Raw genomic sequence first — 24,317 nt, 5'->3', positions numbered from 1 at the left:
ATGGAACATAGAGAAGGTGCTCTGTCTCCCTCTAGCTGTCCTATTAATTACTGCACCCCAGCCAGCTACTCTTGGAGGAGCCCCCTCTCCCTGCTCTTAATGTAGATCACAATTAAAAAATCACAGTCACAAATGACAAATGTAAAATGATTATTGGCATTCCAAAGTCTAGCTTTATTAAACATATATTATTAACCTTTGAGGGTTCTACTCTTCTTCTCTTATGTTTTTTAATTTCCATTTGGTGTGCATTAAAAGAGAGGTCATCTTTTATGGTGAATATAGCCCAAACCCTGTATTTTAACAGGAAAAGTAGGGGGTTGTCTTATACACCGGAAAATATGGTAACTACACTGACAACTGTCATGACAGTGGTTATGAGTGAGAGAAATAGAATGCCTGTCTTGAATAGAGGTGGGTGTGGGAGAGGAGTGAAATGAGGGACATTGGTGGTGGGAAGATTGCAATGGTGAAGGGGGTGCTCATTTTTATAACTGAAATCCAACTACAAACATGTTTGCAATCATGGTGCTTAAAAAAGATATTCTCAAATAAATTGTATGTTTGCTGCTTCTGAATATTTAATATTTTTAATTCAAGTTTTGCAAATTATAATTCTTACATAATTCTTACATAAATTTTTACATAAGTATAGTCTTCTTTATCTTATAAAAATTAGCTAACAGGGGGCCAGAGCAGTGTCGCAGCAGTAGTGTATTTGCCTTGCACACGACTGACCTAGGACAGACTACAGTTCAATTCCCCAGCATCCCATATGTTCCCCCAAGCCAGGAGCAATTTCTGAGCACATAGCCAGGAGTAACCCCTGAGCATCAACGTGTGTGGCCCAAAATCAAAAAAAAAAAAAATTAGTTAACAGAGTCACTAAAATGGAAAATTGTGTGAAAATGTACTTCATTGTCATTTACTCAGGAGATTTTTTTTTTTATGTAGTGCTCCCAAATGATGCTCAGGGGGCCTGGTCCCTGGAATTCTAAGTAATCTGGTCAAAAGTTGAATGCAAGTGCCTAAAAGTGTGGCATTGTCTGAGCCTCGTGATGCCTGAGATCACTCACTTTCAGGGCCACAGCTAGCAAGACTTAGTGCTCAGGGTATTGTGTGATACCAGGGATCTAGCTGGGATCAGCCATATGTAAGGCATGTGCCTTATTCCATACTACCTCTTTGATCCCTACAGAGAAAAGAAAAGAAAGGGGAAAGGAAATGGAAAGTTTATGTTTAACCTAATATAAGTTTCCCATTTATTTATATAGAGCAGTTAAATCTGTCTTAGAAATTCTTTTAGTGATCACCTAGTGTTCTTACTATTAAAACAAGTTTATCTAGTTCTGGAGAGATAGCACAGCAGTAGGGCATTTGCCTTGCATGCAGCTGATTCAAACAGATGGTGGTTCAAATCCCAGCAACCCATATGGTCCTCCGTGCCTGCCAGGAGCAACTTTTGAGCACAGAGCCAGCAGTAACCCCTGAGCACCGCTAAGTGTGACCAAAAAACAAAACAAACAAAATAAGTTTGTCCTTTAGGCTCTGGACTTGCCCATCAGCATGACAAGAAAATGCTGATAATATAGGGTCAGGCTCAGGCTCAAACTGACTTGAAAAAATGATAGGTATGCTTGGGTTTAGATCTTGTTATTTTCTAGTTTTGTGACCCTCACTAAAAAACTGATTCTCCCTGCGTATCAGTTTTCTGTAAAGTGGGAAAAAGAATACACTCTTCATGAAGTTGTTCAGAAGTTGTGCACTGCAGAAGTAATAAATATTGAACAAATGATATTTTAGAAATATGTAGCAACTAACTAACAATTAGATTTACTAGATTTTTGGATCATAACTTGTTTATAATCCTGTGATTGTCTGAATACTCTATTGTTTTCAACAAAGTCATTTTAACATGCACAGAGTAGTTATTCTTTTTGAATTATTGTTTTTCCAAACTGAGAAATCTGTATTTCAAACTTTGTATAAAATAATATACCTTCTGAAAATGAATTCTGACTAGTCACACATCAGCATATTGCAGCATATTGATTTGACTAAGGAAAGCATGTAATTGAGTCCAAATTACTGTGGAGGCTTTGAACAAAACCAGTTCGATTGGCATTTCTCCTGGAGATATCTATTCAAATATTTATACTCTACCTCCAAGGCCAGAAATGACTACTGTTATGGTTGCCAGAAATATAAGTAATGATCAGCATGTTTATCAGTCAAAAGGGGGGTTAATATTAACCAGGAAAATACTGGAAAACTTTGTTGACTTATATTCTAGAAATGTCCACCTGATTATCTTGCCCACTGAGAGAATTCCTTGTGTGCCAGTGATTTTTATCTACTTCCTGCTACACAGCAATGCAATAAAGTAAGGAGTTGGTTTTGGCTGGTTGAGCACAGATCTCAATTCTCAACTGAACAATTCCAAAAATAGGTTTTTATTGATTCTTTACTGCATTGTCATTCTATGCACTTGCCAGTCCTCAACCAATGGGTTTCCCCTAGAGACGAGTTGGTCCAATAGAGACCACTTAACTTAGAATGTGTGGATCTTTTTGAATAATTTCTTTATTTAAACACCATGATTATAAACATAATTGTAGTTGAGTTTCAGTCATAACAAGAACATCTCCCTTCATTGTGCAGCCTTCCCATCACCGATGTCCCCATATCTTCTCTCCCCCTACCCCTGCCTGTATTCAAGACAGGGAAAGTGTGGATCCTTGTGGGGTGGGGAAGCAGTGTCAAAAATAAAATTGTAATTGGTCCAATATTAGAGTTCTTGATCATGAGAATAAGAGGGCATAAGACTAACAAAGCAGTGGTTATTAGAGTCTGTTACACCTGTTTTCAAAAAAGCAGTATCAACAACAGTTGCAAGCAAGGCAAGAGGCATTCAAGAATGTTAGATGAACTGCTAAGTCTATCTTACTTAGGTCTGCACTTACTTACTCTACAATATTAGTTATTTCTTGACTTTCCTGGTAGCCAGAATCTACTTCCTATAAAGGATAGGATTCTTTGATGTGGATTCAGAGGAGATAAATCCCAGTGCTGCTATAGTATGGGTGAATGTCACACTGAAATGAGACTCAACAACCATTATTAATATCAGTGTAGAGATTGTCATTTTTTAAACACCACAGTATCTTTTTAAAGCATCTCCACTCTCAGAACACTTTTAGTGGCTTGTTTGTTTGTTTGGGGGTCATATCCAACAGTGTTCCAGGGTTACATCTGGCTATGTGCTCAGAAATCACTCCTGGCAGAAGAAAATTGGAGCCAGAATGGTAGTACAGTGGTAGGGCATTTGCCTTGCATGTAGCTGACCCCGGACAGACACTGATTCAATCTCCATTCCATACAGTCCACTGAGCCGGGGACAATATCTAAGTGCAGACCTAGAAGTAACTCCTGAGTGTCGCCAGGTGTGCCCCCCCCCCAAGAAATAAATCAATCCTGGTTCGGGGGACCATATGGGATGCAAGTGATCCAACCTAGGTCCGTCCTGGGCCAGCCACATTCATGGCAAATGCCCTACTGTTGTGCTGCCACTTCGGTCCCCTTGTAGTGTTTTACTCTTTTCTTTTGCCAAGAGCTCCTGTGATAATACACCTATGTGCTCAGAAATTGCTCCTGGATCAGGGGACGATAGGGGACACTGGGAATCAAATCCAGGTCCATCCTGGGTCAGCCGCATGCAAGGCAAAGGCCCTACCATTGTGCTATCAGTCCAGCCCCAAGAATACCCCTAATTGATAACAATACCATGTGATGACTTAATTTTAGGTGTTTTTTTCAGCCAATAATGGCAAAATGATTCTAATAATAACTATCACATTCTCTTTCCTCTCACTCAGCAATAATTTTATTAACAGTGTTACTGGCTCTTACTTTAAATTATTTTAAGTTGAAAGAATTTTTTAAAAATGTTTTTACTAGTATCTGCATAAATGTTTTGTCAAAGAACGTCTACATGTACTCTTGTGTCCTTAAAGAGGCTAAGAATTCAAACACAAATATAAATCTCTTGAATTAGGAGCTATAAACTAAAAATATTTGTAGTAGAATTTTCAAGTTTAGGATTGCAGAAAGTAACTTAAACTTGCTTCAACAGAAAGGTTTAAAAGTGCAGCATTTAAGGTATTTTCTTTGATTCCCAGCACCATATATAGTCTCCCAAATATTCCCCAGGTATGATCCCTGAATTATGTCCTGAGTACTGGTGTGCCCCAAAACAGAGGAAAAATACAAACACACTTAAAAAGTTCATAGACACTGCAAGATCATTTGAGGGAGAGCATTTCTGATCAAAATATAAAATGCCAAATTTATTTCTCGTAAGAATATGAATATCTACTCTGGAAATTATGATATTATTATTAACATTGCTTTAAGACTATTACTTATAAAATGCTTTAATATCTTATTTTATTCTGGTTTGGTGAAGTGTTTCATTCTTTCTTAACTTTTGTAGCTTTTCAGCCACACCAGCAGTGCTCAGGGATTACTGCTGGTGGTGCTCTAGAGATGATTCATTGTCACAGATCAAACCTTTGTTTATTTCATAATCTGTTTGTGGGGGAGGGAAGGGGTGGTAATGAAATGCCCTGGAATTAGATGAAAATAGAAGTCTCAAATAAACTAAACAGAAACAACATAAGATCAGGGAGGGACTTCAGAGCATAAAAGCCAGCTATCCTTTGCAAAAGCTGGCTCCCTGTGTGTGACACCAGGCGGGGAAAATCCGCGAAAGTACACCGGCCCAGTGGGGCTCAGCTGTGAAAGACTGTGAGTGTGACCTGTCTATGTCTGTCTACTGTCCTCTTGCGTGAAACTCTTGCGAGTGGGGCAAAAAGAGCCTCCAGAAACCTCGCTCGCCCAGACGCCATTTTCAGGGAGGGACTTCAGAGCATAAAAACCGGCTATCCTTTGCAAAAGCTGACTCCCTGTGTGTGACACCAGGCGGGGAAAATCCGCGAAAGTACACCGGCCCAGTGGGGCTCAGCTGTGAAAGACTGTGAGTGTGACCTGTCTATGTCTGTCTACTGTCCTCTTGCGTGAAACTCTTGCGAGTGGGGCAAAAAGAGCCTCCAGAAACCTCGCTCGCCCAGACGCCATTTTCAGGGAGGGACTTCAGAGCATAAAAACCGGCTATCCTTTGCAAAAGCTGGCTCCCTGTGTGTGACACCAGGCGGGGAAAATCCGCGAAAGTACACCGGCCCAGTGGGGCTCAGCTGTGAAAGACTGTGAGTGTGACCTGTCTATATCTGTCTACTGTCCTCTTGCGTGAAACTCTTGCGAGTGGGGCAAAAAGAGCCTCCAGAAACCTCGCTCGCCCAGACGCCATTTTCAGGGAGGGACTTCAGAGCATAAAAGCCGGCTATCCTTTGCAAAAGCTGGCTCCCTGTGTGTGACACCAGGCGGGGAAAATCCGCGAAAGTACACCGGCCCAGTGGGGCTCAGCTGTGAAAGACTGTGAGTGTGACCTGTCTATGTCTGTCTACTGTCCTCTTGCGTGAAACTCTTGCGAGTGGGGCAAAAAGAGCCTCCAGAAACCTCGCTCGCCCAGACGCCATTTTCAGGGAGGGACTTCAGAGCATAAAAACCGGCTATCCTTTGCAAAAGCTGGCTCCCTGTGTGTGACACCAGGCGGGGAAAATCCGCGAAAGTACACCGGCCCAGTGGGGCTCAGCTGTGAAAGACTGTGAGTGTGACCTGTCTATGTCTGTCTACTGTCCTCTTGCGTGAAACTCTTGCGAGTGGGGCAAAAAGAGCCTCCAGAAACCTCGCTCGCCCAGACGCCATTTTCAGGGAGGGACTTCAGAGCATAAAAACCGGCTAACCTTTGCAAAAGCTGGCTCCTTGTGTGTGACACCAGGCGGGGAAAATCCGCAAAAGTACACCGGCCCAGTGGGGCTCAGCTGTGAAAGACTGTGAGTGTGACCTGTCTATGTCTGTCTACTGTCCTCTTGCGTGAAACTCTTGCGAGTGGGGCAAAAAGAGGCTCAGAGGAGCACAGCCGCTCCGCTTCGCTACGCGGCCGTGCACTCTTTCTAAGGAAAGAACTCCATTGCAACAAGAAGGAAAAATCACACTAAGAACGGCGTTATATCACAGAAGCAAACATTTCTCTCTGGACTGTCTTCTCTGTTACATGCTCGGGCCTAAGATTTGACCCAGTGTGAGGCTTCATCCACGGAGGACTCCCCTCCCTTAGAGGCAAGTCAGCCCATCCAGAAAGGGAGGAGCCAGAGGAGTGTGCTGCCTACATCATATAGACAATGAATACCACTACAACACGTAGAAAAACCCACAATACAAATGTGACAATGGGGAAACAGCGCAGGCCAGCATCAGACATAGAGAATGAAGATGACAATTCTGAGGACCAGATAATGACTGAACAACTAATCAACCTCTCAGATAAGGACTTTAGACTAGCAATATGGAAGGTGCTCAACAGACTCCAAGAAACCATGGATCGAGTTGAACAGAACACTAATAAGAACCAAGAAAATATGAAGGCAGAAATGACAAAACTCCAAACTGAAATAACATGTCAACTAACAGGACTGAAAAAGTCAGTAAACGAAGTGAATGACAAAATGGATAAGCTCTGGGACAGGGTATCAGAAGCTGAGAATAGACTTGGTGCTGTGGAAGATGAGATACATAACAATTCCATACAGCAGGAGAGATTGGACAAAAAACTTAAAGCAAATGAGCAGACAATGGAAAAATTAGTCAAAGAATGGGAACAGACGAAAATAGAAGTCTATGATAAGATCAACAGAAACAACTTAAGAATCATTGGAGTCCCAGAGACCCAGGAAGAAAATTTCCAGGAAGAATCAATGGTCAAGAACATCATTAAAGAGAAACTTCCAGAGCTAAAGAATATATGTGATCAAATCCTGCATGCCCGAAGAGTACCAACCAAAAGAGACCCCAGAAAAACCACCCCAAGACACATCCTAGTCACAATGACAAATCCCACAGATAGAGACAGAATTCTGAAAACAGCAAGATCAAAAGGGGAAATCATGTTCAAGCAAGCTTCCCTGAGATTTACAGCAGACCTGTCACCAGAAACGCTCAATGCCAGAAAGCAGTGGTGGGATATTGTGACAAGACTGAATGAAATGAATGCTTCACCCAGAATACTATACCCAGCAAAACTCACTTTCCGGTTTGATGGAAGAATACATGGTTTCACAGACAAAAAACAGCTCAGAAACTTCACAGACACAAAACCAGTCTTAAGAGAAAAACTGAAAGACCTAATCTAAGACAAGACTACCCAAAAGACACACCAAATTTTGAAATAAAGATGGCGTTAAATCCCAGGACAATTCTTTCTCTCAACGTCAATGGACTAAATGCACCAGTTAAGAGACACAGAGTGGCTAAATGGATCAAAAAACTCAATCCAACCTTCTGCTGCCTACAAGAAACGCACCTGAATAGTCAGAACAAACATAGACTCAAAATAAAAGGCTGGAGAAAAGTTATCCAAGCAAACAACACCCATAAAAAAGCTGGAGTGGCCATACTAATATCAGATAATGCAAACTTTATACTCAGGAAGGTTGTAAGGGACAAAGACGGACATTTTATATTAATCAAGGGGTACGTAGAGCAGGAAGAATTCACTCTCCTAAACATAAATGCACCGAATGAGGGGCCAGCAAAATATTTAATACAACTGCTGACAAATCTGAAAAATAATATCAACAACAACACAATAATTGTGGGGGACCTAAACACGGCTTTGTCAACACTGGACAGGTCAACCAGACTGAAACCCAACAAGAATATACTAGACCTGAGGAGAGAAATGGAAGAAAGAGGCCTAGTGGATATATATAGGACACTCCATCCCCAGAAACCTGGATACACATTCTTCTCCAATGTACATGGGACATTCTCCAGGATAGACTACATGCTGGCACATAAAACATACCTCCATAAGATCAAGAGGATAGAAATTTTGCAGACTACCTTCGCTGACCACAAGGCTCTGAAATTATTTGTGAACTCCAAAGGGACTCAGAAGAAACACTTTAACACCTGGAAGTTAAACAGCCTCATGCTCAATAACCAGTGGGTCCGAGATGAAATCAAGGAGGAAATCAAAAGGTTCCTGGAAACAAATGACAATAAAGACACAAACTCTCAGAACTTATGGGACACAGCAAAAGCAGTACTGAGAGGAAAATTTATAGCTTTGCAAGCACACATCAGGAAGGAAGAAGGAGCTTACCTGAGTAGCTTAATGACACAGCTAATAGAACTAGAAAATGCTCAATAAAAGGACCCAAGAACAGGAAGACAGAAGGAAATAACAAAGCTGAGAGCAGAAATCAACGAAGTGGAAACTCAAAAAACAATCCGAAAGATCAACGAAAGCAGAAGTTGGTTCTTTGAAAAAATAAACAAGATTGATAGACCACTGGCAAACCTAACAAAGAAAGAGAGAGAGAGAAACTTGATAACTCGTATCAGGAATGAAAAAGGAGAGATCACTACTGATATGACAGAGATTCAAAGGGTAATCAGAAACTACTTTGAAAAACTCTACGCCACTAAAAATGAGAACCTGGAAGAAATGGATAAATTCTTGGACTCTTATAATCTTCCACGGTTGAAGGAAGAGGATGTAGCATATCTAAACACCCCCATCACCATTGATGAAATTAAAACAGTAATCAAATGTCTGCCGAAAAACAAAAGCCCAGGTCCAGATGGATTCACTAATGAATTCTATCAAACTTTCCAAGAGGAACTACTGCCAATCTTGGCAAGACTCTTTCATGAAATTGAACAAACAGAAACACTTCCAAATAGCTTTTATGAAGCCAACATCACCTTGATACCTAAACCAGACAGAGACGCTACCAAAAAAGAAAATTACAGACCAATATCACTGATGAATGCAGATGCAAAGATCCTCAACAAAATCCTGGCAAATAGGATTCAATGCCTCATTAAGAAGATCATCCACTACGATCAAGTAGGTTTCATCCCAGGAATGCAAGGCTGGTTTAACATCCGTAAATCTATCAACATAATACACAACATCAATAACAAGAAAAATAAAAACCACATGATCATATCAATAGATGCAGAGAAAGCATTTGATAAGGTCCAACACCCATTCTTGATCAAAACTCTCAGCAAGATGGGAATGGAGGGAACCTTTCTCAATATAGTGAAGGCCATCTACCACAAGCCAGTGGCAAATATTATCCTCAATGGAGAAAAACTGAAAGCCTTCCCTCTAAATTCTGGCACAAGACAAGGCTGTCCTCTCTCACCACTCCTATTCAACATAGCACTGGAAGTACTTGCTATAGCGATTAGGCAAGAAAAGGATATCAAGGGAATCCAGATAGGAAAGGAAGAAGTCAAGCTCTCACTGTTTGCAGATGACATGATACTCTACTTAGAAAACCCTAAAGACTCTATCAAAAAGCTTCTAGAAACAATAGACTCATATAGCAAGGTGGCAGGCTACAAAATTAACACACAAAAATCAATGGCCTTTCTATACACCAACAGTAATAAAGAAGAAATGGACATTAAGAAAACAACCCCATTCACAATAGTACCACACAAACTCAAATATCTTGGAATCAACTTGACTAAATATGTGAAGGACCTATACAAAGAAAACTATAAAACTCTGCTCCAAGAAATAAGAGAGGACACACGGAAATGGAAACACATACCCTGCTCATGGATTGGCAGGATTAACATCATCAAAATGTCAATACTCCCCAAGGCATTATACAGATTTAATGCCATCCCTCTAAAGATACCCATGACATTCTTCAAAGAAGTGGATCAGACACTTTTGAAATTCATTTGGAACAATAAACACCCTCGAATAGCTAAAGCAATCATTGGGAAAAAGAATATGGGAGGAATTACTTTTCCCAACTTTAAACTGTACTACAAAGCAACAGTTATCAAAACAGCATGGTATTGGAATAAGGATAGGTCCTCAGATCAGTGGAATAGGCTTGAATACTCAGAAAATGTTCCCCAGAGATACAACCATCTAATTTTTGATAAAGGAGCAGGAAATCCTAAATGGAGCAGGGAAAGCCTCTTCAACAAGTGGTGTTGGCACAATTGGATAGCCACTTGCAAAAAATTAAACTTAGACCCCCAGCTAACATCATGTACAAAGGTAAAATCCAAATGGATTAAAGACCTCGATATCAGCCCCAAAACCATAAGATATATAGAACAGCACATAGGCAAAACACTCCAGGACATTACAGGCATCTTCAAGGAGGAAACTGCACTCTCCAAGCAAGTGAAAGCAGAGATTAACAGATGGGAATATATTAAGCTGAGAAGCTTCTGCACCTCAAAGGAAATAGTGCCCAGGATACAAGAGCCACCCACTGAGTGGGAGAAACTATTCACCCAATACCCATCAGATAAGGGGCTAATCTCCAAAATATACAAGGCACTGACAGAACTTTACAAGAAAAAAACATCTAACCCCATCAAAAAATGGGGAGAAGAAATGAACAGACACTTTGACAAAGAAGAAATACGCATGGCCAAAAGACACATGAAAAAATGTTCCACATCACTAATCATCAGGGAGATGCAAATCAAAACAACGATGAGATACCACCTCACACCCCAGAGAATGGCACACATCACAAAGAATGAGAATAAACAGTGTTGGCGGGGATGTGGAGAGAAAGGAACTCTTATCCACTGCTGGTGGGAATGCTGTCTAGTTCAACCTTTATGGAAAGCGATATGGAGATTCCTCCAAAAACTGGAAATCGAGCTCCCATACGATCCAGCTATACCACTCCTAGGAATATACCCTAGGAACACAAAAATACAATACAAAAACCCCTTCCTTACACCTATATTCATTGCAGCTCTATTTACCATAGCAAGACTCTGGAAACAACCAAGATGCCCTTCAACAGACGAATGGCTAAAGAAACTGTGGTACATATACACAATGGAATATTATGCAGCTGTCAGGAGAGATGAAGTCATGAAATTTTCCTATACATGGATGTACATGGAATCTATTATGCTGAGTGAAATAAGTCAGAGAGAGAGAGAAAAACGCAGAATGGTCTCACTCATCTATGGGTTTTAAGAAAAATGAAAGACACCCTTGTAATAATAATTTTCAGACACAAAAGAGAAAAGAGCTGGAAGTTCCAGCTCACCTCAGGAAGCTCACCACAAAGAGTGATGAGTTTAGTTAGAGAAATAACTACATTTTGAACTGTCCTAATATTGAGAATGTATGAGGGAAATGTAGAGCCTGTTTAGGGTACAGGCGGGGGTTGGGTGGGGAGGAGGGTGATTTGGGACTTGGGTGATGGGAATGTTGCACTGGTGATGGGTGGTGTTCCTTTTATGACTGAAACCCAAACACAATCATGTATGTAATCAAGGTGTTTAAATAAAAAAAAAAGAAAAAAAAAAAAAAAAGAAACAACATAAGAATCATTGGAGTCCCTGAAACCCAGGAAGAAAATCCCCATAAATAATCAACAGTCAAGGACATCATTACAGAGAATGTCCCAGAGCTAAAGACTGCATGCAAACAAAACCTGCATAGCTGAGAGTAAAAGCTAAAAGAGACCAGAAGAAAAGCACCCAAAGATACATACTACTCAAAATGATGATTCCCACAGAGAAAAATAGAATATTAAAAGCAGCAAGATCAAAAACGGAAATCACATTCAAAAGAGCATACTTAAGATATATAGCAGATCTGTCACAAGGAACACTCAAGGCACAAAAGCAATGCTGGGATATAGAGAAAAAACTCAATGAAATGGATGCTTCACTTAGAATACTGCACCCAGCCAGACTCACTTTCAGGTGTGAAGGAAACATGCGTATCTTCATGGATAAACAACAGCTCAGACACTTTACAGACTCAAAACCAGCCTTAAAAGAAAAACTGAAAGGTCTACTATACATATATATATATAACATAGACCTACAGACACACCAAACTTCTTCACAAAGATGACACTAAATCCCATGACAATATCTCTGTTAATGTCAATGGAATAAATGCACCACTTAAGAAACACAGAGTGGCAAAATGGATCAAAAGCTGAAAGTCATATTATGCTGCCTACAAGAAACACATCTGAATAGCAGAACAAAATTGACTCAAAATCAAACGCTGGAGGACAACTATGCAAGCAAATAACTCCCTTAAAAAAGCTGGAGTAGCCATGTTAATATCAGAAGACACAAACTTTAGACTTAGAAAAGTTATAAGGAGCAAAGATGGACATTTTGTAATAATTAAGGGATAAGTAAAACAGGAAGAAATCACACTCCGAAACATATACAAACCAAATGAGGGACCAGCAAAATGTTTTAAACAATTGTTGTCAAATCTGAAAGAAGAAATCAATAGCAACACAATAATAGTGGGAGGCCTCTACACTGCCCTGTCACCCCTTAATAGGACTGAAACCCAACAAGAATATACTTGCTTTGAAAGAAGAAATGGAAGAAAGTGGCGAGTAGAGATATATAGGGCACTCTAGACCCAGAGAACAGAATGCACATTCTTCTCCATTTCACATGGGTCATTCTCCAAGTTACTCCACATGTTGGCTCATAAGAATGCCTCCATAAAATCAAGAGGATAGAAATTGTACAGATACCTTCTCAGATCACAGTGCACTGAAATTTATGTGAACTACAAAGAGACACAGAAGAAAAGCTTTAATACCTGGAAATTAAACAGCTCACTACTAAAAAGCCAGTGGGTCAGAGAGGAAATCAAAACATTCCTGGAAACAAATGCCAATGAAGACACAAATTATAAGAATTTATGGGACACAGCAAAGGTGGTAAGAAGAGTTAAATTTATAACTTTGCAAGCACAAATCCGGAAGGAAGAAGGGGCCTACATAAAAAGCTTAGTGACACAGCTTATAAATTAGAAAATGAGCAACAAAAGGAATAAAAAATAAGTAGACAGAAGGAAAGAACAAAGCTTAGAGCAGAAATCAATGTAGTGGAAATCCAAAAAACAGTAAAAAAAGATCAATGAAAGCAAATGTTGGTTCTTTGAAAAAAATAAACAAGATTGATAAACCATTAACAAAACTCACAAAGAAAAGGGGAGAGAGAGATTTTTTAATAAGCCATGCAAAGATCCTCAACAAAATCATGGTAAATAGGATACAAAGCCTCATCAAGAAGGTCATACACCATGACACAATAGGTTTCACTTATAGAATACAGGGATAGTTTAACAAATGTAAATCAACTAACATAATATACCATATCAGCAAAAAGAAAAATGAAATACAATATGATCATATCAAGAGATGAAGAGAAAAAGAAGAGATGAAGAGAAAGCATTTGATAAGGTCAGACACCATTCATGATAAAAACTTTCATCAAGATGGGAATGGAAGGAACTTTTCTCAATATAGTCAAGGCTATCTACCACAAAACAATGGTAGATATTATTCTCAATGAAGATAAACCAAAAGCCTATCTTCTAAAATCTGTTACAAGACAAGCCATTCCCACTCCCACTCCTATTCAGTATAGTACTGGAAATTCTTGCCACAGCAATTAGGCAAGAAAATGATATCAAGTTCATCAAGAATAGAAAAGGAAGAAAACAAGCTCTCACTGTTTGCAGATGACATGCTATTTTCATATTTAGAAAACCCTAAAGACTCTGCCAAAAAGATTCTAGAAACAATAGGTTCATATAGCAAAGTGGCAGGCTACAAAATTAACACATAAAAATCAGTGGTGGTTATACACCCATAATGATAGAGAAGAAGTGGACATTTAAAAAACAACCCCACTCACATTAGTGCCACACAAACTCAGATACCTTGGAGTCAACTTAACTAAAAAAGTGAAGGACCTATACAAAAAAAACAACAAAACATTACTTCAAGAAATAAAAAAGAACATGAGGAAATGGAGACACATATCCTGTTCATGGATTGGGAGAATTAACATAATAAAGATGGCAATACTCCCCAAAGCAATGAATAGATTTAATGCAGATTGACCATGACATTCTTCAAAAAGTGGATCAAACACTCCTGATATTCATTTGGAAAAATAACACTCACAAATAGATAAAGCAGCTGTTAGGAAAAGGGATATTCTGGGAGGCATTACTTTCCCAAACTTTAAATTGTACTACAAAGTAATAGTCATTAAAACAGCATGGTATTAAGATAAAGACAGACCCTCAGATCAATATAATAGACTTGATTATTCAGATAATGTTTCCCAGACATATAATCAATTAATCTTTGGAAAAAGAGCAAGAAATGCAAAATGGAGCAAGGAAAGCCTCTTCAACAAGTGGTGGGTGCTGGAACAACTGGTCAGCCACATGCAGAAAAGTGAAATTGGACCTCCATCTAATACCATGTCCAAAGGTCAAATCAAAATGGATTAAGGACCTTGATAGCAGACCTGGAACCATAAGGTATATAGAAGAGCACATAGGTAAAACACTATAACAGGGCCCGGAAAGATAGCACAGTGGTGTTTGCCTTGCAAGCAACCAATCCAGGACCAAAGGTGGTTGGTTCGAATCCCGGTGTCCCATATGGTCCCCCGTGCCTGCCAGGAGCTATTTCTGAGCAGACAGCCAGGAGTAACCCCTGAGCAACGCCGGGTGTGGCCCAAAACTAAAACAAAAACAAAAACAAAAACAAAAAAACACAACACTATGACATTGAGATGAAAGGCATTTTTATTTTGCTTTATAGATTGGTTTTTGGACCACACCTCGTGGTGCTCAGGGTTACTCTTGGCTCTGTGCTCAGAAATTGCCCCTGACAGGCTGGGGGACCATGTGGGATGCCAAGCATGGATCTAGCCCCTCCCGGGTCAGCCACATGCAAGACAAATGCCCTACCTCTATGCTATCTCTTCAGCCTAATGAAAGGCATTTTCAAGGAGGAAACAATACTGTCCAAACAAGTGGAAGTGGAGATAGACAAATGGGACTAAATTAAGCTGAGAAGCTTCTGCACCTCAAAGGAAATAGTGACTAGGATACAAAGGCCACCCACTGAAGGGGAAAAACTGTTCACTTAATACCTATCAGCTACAGGCTTAATATCTAAGATACACAAGGTACTGATCTAATTTCACAAGACAAAAATATATAACCCATCAAAAAATGGGAAGAAGAAATACAAATAGCTAAAAGACATGAAAAAAAAAAAAAAGCTCCACATCACTACTCATCAGAAAGATGTAAATCAAACCAAAAATGAGGTACCATCTCACGCCACAGAGACTGGCACACATCATAAAGAGCAAGAACAATAAGTGCTGGCAGGGATGTTGGGAGAAAGGAACTCTCATTCACTGCTAGTGGGAATTCCATCTAGCCCAGCCTTTATGAAAAACAGTATGGAGATTCTTCAAAAAACTGGACATTGAACTCCCATATGATTCAGCTATACCACTCCTAGGGATATACCCTAGGAACACAAAAACACAATAAATAATTTGCCCTCTGCACACATGTATTCATTGGAGTGCTGTTTATGGTAGCCAAAATCTTCTGGAAACAATCCAGATTCCCGACAACAGATGAGTGGCTAAAGAAATTGTGGCACATATACACAATGGTATATTATGCTGCTATCAGGAGAGATGAAGTCATGAAATTTTGCTATACATGGATGGACATGGAAACTATTATGCTGAGTAGAATAATTCAGAGGGAAAGATATAGATACAGATAGTCTCACTCTGTGCTATTTAAGAAGAATAAAAGACATTATTGTAATAACACCCAGAGACAATAGAAATTAGGGCTGGAAGTACTGGCCCACATTATGAAGAGTGGTGACTTCAGTTAGAGAAATAACCTCACTAACAACTATCATGACAATGGTAGTGAATGAGAGAAATAGAATTTCAGTCTAGAATACAGGCAGGGGGTGGAGGAGGAGGAAGATGGGAGGGAGTATTGGTGGTGGGAATGTTGCACTGGTGAAGGTGGTGCTTTTTTTTTAATAACTAATCCAACTTCAAACATATTTGTAATCAGGTGCTTAAATAAAGATATAATCTTTTAAGTATGATTAGGATCGGAGAGATAACATAGCTGTAGGGTGTTTGCCTTGCATGCAGCCACCCCAGGGCAGACTTGGGTTCAATTCCCAGCATCCCATATGGTTCCCTGAACCTGCCAGGAGCGATTTCTGAGTGCCAAGCCAGAAGAAACCCGAGTGCCTCAGGGTTTGGCCCAGAAACCAAAAGAAAAAAAGTAAGACTATATGCCATATGAATTATATTTCAATTTTAAAAGGCTTGTATAAGATTTCCACATGTTGTCTAACTATTTCAATGAAGGCTTCTATTTCTTTCAACCCTTGTGTCAAAAAAAAATATGGAACGCTTCACGAATTTGCGTGTCATCCTTGTGCAGGGGCCATGCTAATCTTCTCTGTATCGTTCCAATTTTAGTATAAGTGCTGCCGAAGTGAGCACTATACTTACACTCTTATACTCTTATACTTCAGCTTGCAACTGAAATCCCAAAGGCTTTATTTTTCTTTTGTACCAATTTTTCTTTTGTACCCCATTTTTCTTTTGTACCAATTCACATGAGGCATATGATTTCGTGCTATGCATCCTCAGGGCCACCATAACCCATTTCCCTGTATTTGAGTGTCATTCCCATTTTTCTGATTGTAGCAAATCCGTGTTCCTATTCCCAATCCCCTTCATAGGTTTCTACTATTCTGGCCAGCACTTGCAGAGGTTTTTATTGTTTACGTAAACACAAATTCTTTGTGTCCATCATTTCATATAATTCATAGTAATTTACCTTTTCACCTCCCCCATTGACGTACCAGCCTATTTAGGGGAAGAACTTCTGTGCTGTTCTTCCATGGCTTTCCAGAACCTTAAGACCTCCTGGCACATACTACACACATGTGTTAATAATGAGAATTCAGCAATCATGATGATTGATAAAATAATGATGATAAATATTTAGTGTACTTTGTGTCAGATGTTACTTATATTCTTTATATTCAGTAATCTATTTGAATCATCATACTATTTAATACAATAACTCAAAGTTCAGAAGTACCAAAACTAACATTTGTATCCCCAGTCTCTGTTCCTAACCATGGTGTTAAATATTTTTATCAAAACATACATGTATTAACTTAATTTTTTTAATTTCTGGTCTTTAAGCCTGTGCTGTTTTTAAACTCTTGAGTACCTTTTTTTTTTTTTTGGCAGTTTATGGTTTTATTAAGACAATAACACGTGCCCAAAGACTGCCTACATGTTTTCTTCGCCATGAAGCCTGACATTGGGATTGGTGACTCTGATAACCAGCTGGGCCGCTCTTTACGCAATTGCTTCATGATTTTTGGAGGAGACATTGTGAGCGATCTCAGCACAGTAAGATTTGTTGCACATAAGCAGCACCTCAAGCTCCTTGACATTGTGGACAAGGAACTTCCGGAGGCCACTAGGCAGCATGTACTTTGTCTTCTTATTGCTCCTGTAATTAATGTTGGGCATCAAGATCTGGCCCTTGAATCTTCGGTGCACCCTGTTGTCAACACCTCTGGGCTTCCGCCAGTTTCGCTTAATCTTGATATAGCAGTCAGACTGGTGCCTGATGAACTTCTTGGTCCTCTTTTTGATGATCTTGGGCTTCGCAAGGGGTCTGAGAATTGTCAAGATGTCTAATAGGAGATAGCAGCCACCTCCATAGGCAGCACTGAGGAAGAGAAGGGGAAGGGGGCGCAAGAGCTGATGGGAGTTCTGGGTAGCTTTTTTTTTTTTTAAGGGAAGTTGTGTGTGTGCATTGTTTTATTTGTTTGGGTTGCCATTGATACATAGTTTTTGCCGTAGATATAGTTTTGATGTACTAGTCAAATAATTCCCTCTGGTATTTTCCCCTATTAAAGTGAGGACAGAGAGAATTCAACTATATAGCAAAGAAAATATACTTTGGAAATATAATGTGGAAAATGTGCTGAATAAGCCTCTCCTTCCAGAGTTCTTCCTTCTCTAGACAGTGATGAAGACCATGGTCCCATGTTATCAATTATGACAAATAGAGCATTACTCAGGAAATGTTGTGACCAGCTTCAAATCTTCCCTATGTTCACCTCATAAACATGGCCCATAGTTGTATAGCAGAACAAGTACGTTTCTGTTCAACAGCCAGGGAGCAATGCCAGCATTTCTTTCTGCCTTTCAGCTTGCCAGATATTATATTAAAAATCTAGGTCAAAGCATAAACCAATCTTAACCACAATTTTTAATAACTAAAAATACTTGGCTATACATTTTTTTAGTTTTAGGAATTACTTTTGCTGCAAACACAAGTTTTGTCTGTTAGTGCCCTAAATTTTTGATAAGAATAGAATTGGGGGGGGGGGCACTGGAGCAATCGTACAGAGGGTAGAGCACTTGTCTTACATGTAGCCAACCCAGGTTCTATTCCTAGTATCTCATATGGTCCCCCAAACCCTGCTAGGAATAATGCTTGAGCACAAACTAAGTCAGGAGTAAGCACTGAGCATACTGTGTATAATCAAAACACCCAGCAAGATAAAACAAAATAATCTTTAATGAGAGAGAAAATAAGTTTGATAATGTTCAAATAGTATATATAACAGGTAAGGGCTATGACTCAAAGGACTGGATCATGTGTCATGCATGTGTAAGCCCAGGACTCCTTCCCTACTATGGCCTCTAACCACCAGTAGGGGTCACCACTGAGCACAAATAGGTCATCACCTCAGCACAGCCAATGTGGACCCGAAAACAAAACAAGAAATAAACACCAAAACAGCAAAGACATCAGCTATTTTTGGTTTCTCTCAGTTTCACCTGAAGTAGGCTTGATTAAGCAGAACTCAGTTAGAGTGCTTACCACATTGATGAAATGATTCTCTAACCCAGTGAGCCTCTCTAGTTGACAGTTTTAATGGCACTATTAAAATTTCGTTTTGGTTTATTATAGCACATCCACACCAAGTTGTAGTGTAGCTTCATATCAAGGAATCTTGTAGACACTTTTTTTTGGGGGGGGACACCCCCGGCAGTGCTCAGGGGTTACTCCTGGCTCTGCGCTCAGAAATTCACCCCTGGCAGGCACAGAGGACCAAATGGGATGCTGGAATTCAAACCACCGTCTTCTGGATGTAAGGCAAATGCCCTACCTCCATGCTATCTCTCTGGCCCCAGAGACACTATTTTTAACAGACATTTTATATTCATTCTCTGAAAAAAAAAATAAGTAAAAAAAAATTCCACCAACATAAAAGAACTCCTTGGGCTGAATACACAGTTTTTTTTTAACCAAGTTTTCATATTGCCTGTGTTTCTTAGTAGACATTCTTGAATTCCCTCACCTTCATATTTCTCCTGTTCCTTTTCTGCACATGAAGCTCTTGCTTTCTCCCCCTTTTTTTGGGGGGGGGCACACCCAGTGATGCTCAGGGGTTACTCCTGGCTATGCAAAGCTCAGAAATCGCTCTTGGCTTGGAGGACCACATGGGATACCGGGGATCAAACCGAGGTCTGTACTGGGTCAGCCACGTACAAGTCAAACGCTCTACTGCTGTGCTATCGCTCTGGCCACTCGCCCTTTTTTAACAGGTTAGTAACTGATTGGTTTTGGAGCCACACCCAGCGATGCTCAGGGGTTACTCCTGGCTCTGTGCTTAGAAATCGCTCCTGGAGGGCCGGGCGGTGGCGCTGGAGGTAAGGTGCCTGCCTTGCCTGCGCTAGCCTAGGGCGGATCGCGGTTCGATCCCCCGCGTCCCATATGGTCCCCCAAGAAGCCAGGAGCAACTTCTGAGCGCATAGCCAGGAGTAACCCCTGAGCGTCACAGGGTGTGGCCCAAAAACAAAAACAAAAAAAAAAAAAAGAAATCGCTCCTGGCAAGCTCAGGGGACTGAATAGGATGCCAGGAATCAAACCAGGTTCATCCTGGGTCAACTGCATGCAAGGCAAATGCTTTACTGCTGTGTTATTTCTCTGGCCCCAGTTTTCCCTCTCTTTTGGGGTTTTCTTTTCTTTGTCCCTCATGGATACTGGGAGGCTATAGGGTTTGTGCCCAGAAACACCAAAAATGCCACACTGCCTCTAGTGGAGCCTCCATGATGCTGAGCACAGAGACCTGACATGGCACATTCTGGAAAGAATGGCAAGAGAGAAGACAATGTTTTACCATTTTCAGGAATCACTTCATCACAGTATGTGGAAAATGTGCGGCCACATGTACAGGGTATGGGTAACAGTGAAAGCCACATACCTGTGCATGTTCTAACCCTGTTATTCTAAGAGGAACTTGCTTTTTAGTTAATTTTGTTTTAAATTAGAAAAACTCTCATTTATTTTCACTTTCTCTTTCAGGACACCAGATGCTCCGGTGCCTAATGAAGAAGGTGAAAAAAGCATAGAATACAGTTCAGAGAGTGAATCTTCCTTTAGTGACTAAGTTTTGCTAAGAAGGACACATGGAATATTTTTTTAGATATATAGATACATATAGACAGACAGACAGATTCACTAAGAAAGCAAGCCTGAAAACCTGAGTTGGAACTTTCAGAATCACCAAGTGACCACTTTACTTCCACCAAAAATTCTCTATTAGAAAATAAAATATTTATAACCTCATAGTCTATCTTATTGCTAAATAATGCAGTAAGCACTACAAAGATGAAGATGAACCATAATACTCAGGGATACAGTGAACATGCTAATTGAAGTCAGTGTGTACCAAGAGGTAAAAGCTGAGAGGCTTAAAAGCACCTGCCTTGTCAGCACCTTTCTCAAGTTCGACTTTCTAGTCGAACTTTCAAGTTCTGCTCTTTGTCATCCTTGGTGACACAAGTAATTTACAACTGTACCACAGCACCATGGAAAATCATGTGAGCACCCTGGGGAGCACCCTGGCTGGGAATTGTAGCCCTGGGCAAACACCATACTGTACTATGTTTGCCTCAACTAAGTTTTGCCACAGTGAGTGCACAGCTAGAAGAGTCCAGGTGGCATGGATACAGCAGCGGAGGGAAGGCACTCACCTCACATGCAGTCACTTTGGCCTAGCCTTGTTTAATCCCAGGATAATACCTGATCTCTCTGAGCACCTCCAGGCCTCACTCCTGAGCATCACTTAGATGTGGCCTAAAAGCTCATCATTCACCTCCCAAACATAAAGGAGTTTTTGTTGAGCACAACAGCCAATGCTTAAACACCATACCTTATTGTGTGTTCTGATAAGCACTACAGCCTGGTATGTGTGCAAAACCCCAAAGCACTGCAGTCTCGGAGAAAGGGGAAAGGAAAGCCAAACATTTTAAAATAGGGGCCAGAGAGATGGCATGGAGATTAAGGCATTTGCCTTGCATGCGGAAGGATGGTGGTTCGAATCCGGGCATCCCATATGGTCCCCCATGCCTGCCAGGGGCGATTTCTGAGCGTAGAGCCAGGAGTAACCCCTGAGAGCTGCCAGGTATGACACAAAAACAAAAACAAAACAAAAAAAAACATTTTAAAATAAAAATGGAAGTTTTGTCATCAGGAATACTCAGTATCAGTTATTTCAATTTTTTGTATGTGTGAGTGTTTTAGAAAATATAAGAAATTTATTATGATATTGAACTAAATCTCAAAATGTCTCTGTTATTTTGTAATTCACAGTAATTTAATTAAAAAATTATAGCAGAAAAGTATTGAATTTGAAACTGTTGGTAGCAACTAGCACTTAACTTAATCATAGTTTTATGCAGGAAGTCTCACCTCTGAAGTTTAAGTATTATCTAAGTCAAGTATTAGAGGAATTGAAGATGATTTTAATGTGGTTTACAGTGAGCAAAGAATCACTGACATAATCATTTTAAAGAAAAATTTGGTTTGCACAGTGTAAAATGTTCTTCGTGAATAATTACTTGTATACTGAAATGCCTGTGATTGACAGTACTCAGAGAGAAACAGAAGGCAGATTCTGAGAAAAAGATTTGAATGCAAATGAATTTTGTTTGAAGTGATCCCAGGAAGTAGAAGTGAGAGGGTACGAAGAGTCTAAGGTTTGGCTGGGAGTATTGAGGTGTGAGGCCTGTGGTGTGGATAACAGTACCTTTCACAATTGTCGCTTCACAAAACTGGACCATCACCCAGTCTTATACTTCACTGATCACCTCCGGGAGCACTTCTGAATTTGTGAAGTGAATCAGGCTCCTCTGGCACTAAAAAAAACTTGGACCAGACTGAAATCCCACTACACTAGCAGCTAAAGCAGATGACAAAGGTGGGCAAGGGACTTTAATATAGAGGAAAGCGGATTTGCACTGGTCCAGTCCTTGTCTCTTCAGCACTCTTGATTCCCTGGCTCTATGATACTGGCTCTACTGTTTGTGATACTATATGATACTGGCTCTACTATTTGTGTTTTGTTTTTTTTATTTTTGAGTTCTTCCCTATTTGTGTTTCTTAATATCTGGTGACTTCATTTATAGTGCTTTACTTTGTCATATGGCACTCAACAAATGTGTAATAAAGTGTTGGCAATAACCATTTCTCCTTATGCATGTACCACATCCACGTGTACCACATGTGCTGGTCTATGTCAGTATCAATGTTAATAAAGACCATCCTGTCATGTCTTCATGGTTTACTAGCAGCACAGAAGGATTAGCGAGACAAACTACAGTTTTTGTTACTACAACTGAATCCAAGACCAAGAGCCACACATTTTCCTCTACAACCATTTTAGATGGTTCTTGCCCTCTGCCAGGAATAACAACTTGTCTAAAGTGATGGCCTGGTAGAGTGACTCAGAACTTCATCCCTCAGGGTCTTGATTACTTAACCCATTCCAGGCTATGGTTATCAGAGTTTGATGTCTATATCAGTCTTGAAATCACCAAGATTTAGTGCCAGTGGATCACCTGACTAGGCACATATACAATGTCATAGTTGTAATCATGATACTAGCACCTCGTGTTAGCCAACACGCCAATTTCTTGTGGGGCCTCATATTCTACAGACACAAGTGGCCCAAATGGGACTAGTAGAGGGCATTAAATTGAATTTGTAGATTCCTCTCTACTCCCTAGTGGAAGGGTGTTAACTCCTTATCATGAGTAGGAAAAATTCAGTGCAACAAAGCTAAAGTAGGTAGTTATAGAAAGTATAGAAATAAAATAATAGAAATAAAAATTTCTGAAGGGTCTCAGCCATCAGAATATGGTCCTCTATTGGGGCCAGAGCACAGCATATGGAGCATTTGCCTTGCACAAGATCAACCCAGGTTTGATCCTCAGCATCCCATTGATGCCTTGAGCCTCCCAGGAGTAATTTCTAAGTGCAGAGATAGGTGTGCCACTGAGTGTAGCCTCCCCCAAAAAGGGAATGGTCCCCTGAGCAAGGTTAGGAATAGCCCCTCAGCACTAGAGTACAGTCCAAAAATATTTAACATCTAATTCTGGAACTTATTCCTATACTAAATTTCTCCCTCAACAAAAATTTCTTTGCCTTTCCCTTCTATTCAGTAAACCTATTTCCAGAAAAATAAATAAATTCTTAATTTGTCATTAGGAATTCTTAATTCTGCCATTCTTGGTCATTAGGAATGGTGATTTAAAAGGATAAAGTTTAGATTTATTCTCCTGGCTCCTGAATTATTGAATTGTAGCAACTGGGCACGTGGCATGTTATACTGGCCACTGGAGTATTGCATATAACACACTCTGGAGATCAGAGCACTAATCCTGGAAGATGTTAGCTCTAAGATGGCACCTAAGAAGTTGACTACTGAATAATAATATTGAGTGCACCATAGGCCCAATGATTCTGCTTTTTGCTGAAAAAAAATTTTTGGTTTTATTTTATTGGGCCACACCCCGTGGCATTCAGGGGTTACTCCTGGCTATGCACTCAGCAATTGCTCCTGGCTCAGGGGACCATATGGGATACCAGGGTATCAAACCAAGGTCCATCCTAGATTTGGCCATGTGCCTACTGCTGTGCTATCGCTCTAGCCCCTGAAAATTAATTTTTGAACATAAAAAGTATAATGCAGGAAATTACGTTGGTAATGGGTATTCTGTCAGCTATACTGGCAGTTACTGCTAGAAGTGCAGGCAAGCCATATTACCAGTCCAGGGTTGAAGAAAATACTTAAAAGTTAACTAGCCAGTAGCTCATCTTCCAAAGGAATGGTGCCAAATTGTGTTCATTGTATATAGTCTGAGGATTCAGCCGTAACAGGAACTAGTTTCTGAGA

The 24,317-nt window shown here is 40.2% G+C and overlaps 1 protein-coding gene, 1 non-coding gene and 1 pseudogene across 3 annotated transcripts in view; 1 reads left to right on the top strand and 2 right to left on the bottom strand.

Moving 5' to 3' along the window:
- The window catches only part of WASHC3 (WASH complex subunit 3), a 66,070-nt gene extending 45,363 nt beyond the window's left edge, over positions 1-20,707 (top strand). For both annotated transcript variants that reach the window (XM_049783176.1, XM_049783175.1), the window contains exon 7: positions 20,444-20,707. In XM_049783176.1, the coding sequence (XP_049639133.1) occupies positions 20,444-20,528 (85 nt within the window). In that variant the 3' untranslated portion in view covers positions 20,529-20,707. The remainder of the gene's footprint in view (positions 1-20,443) is intronic.
- LOC126023400 (U6 spliceosomal RNA) lies at positions 16,433-16,539 on the bottom strand. Its single transcript, XR_007500525.1, has one exon. It is a non-coding gene; the product is annotated as a U6 spliceosomal RNA (small nuclear RNA).
- LOC126022882 (60S ribosomal protein L32-like) lies at positions 17,344-20,350 on the bottom strand (annotated as a pseudogene).
- Positions 20,708-24,317: the final 3,610 nt, after the last annotated feature.

This window comes from Suncus etruscus, chromosome 11 (assembly GCF_024139225.1).
Source record: "Suncus etruscus isolate mSunEtr1 chromosome 11, mSunEtr1.pri.cur, whole genome shotgun sequence".
NCBI classification, from domain to species: Eukaryota; Metazoa; Chordata; class Mammalia; order Eulipotyphla; family Soricidae; genus Suncus; species Suncus etruscus.
Note: the sequence above shows the minus strand (reverse complement) of the source record. Positions and strands in the feature narration are given on the sequence as shown.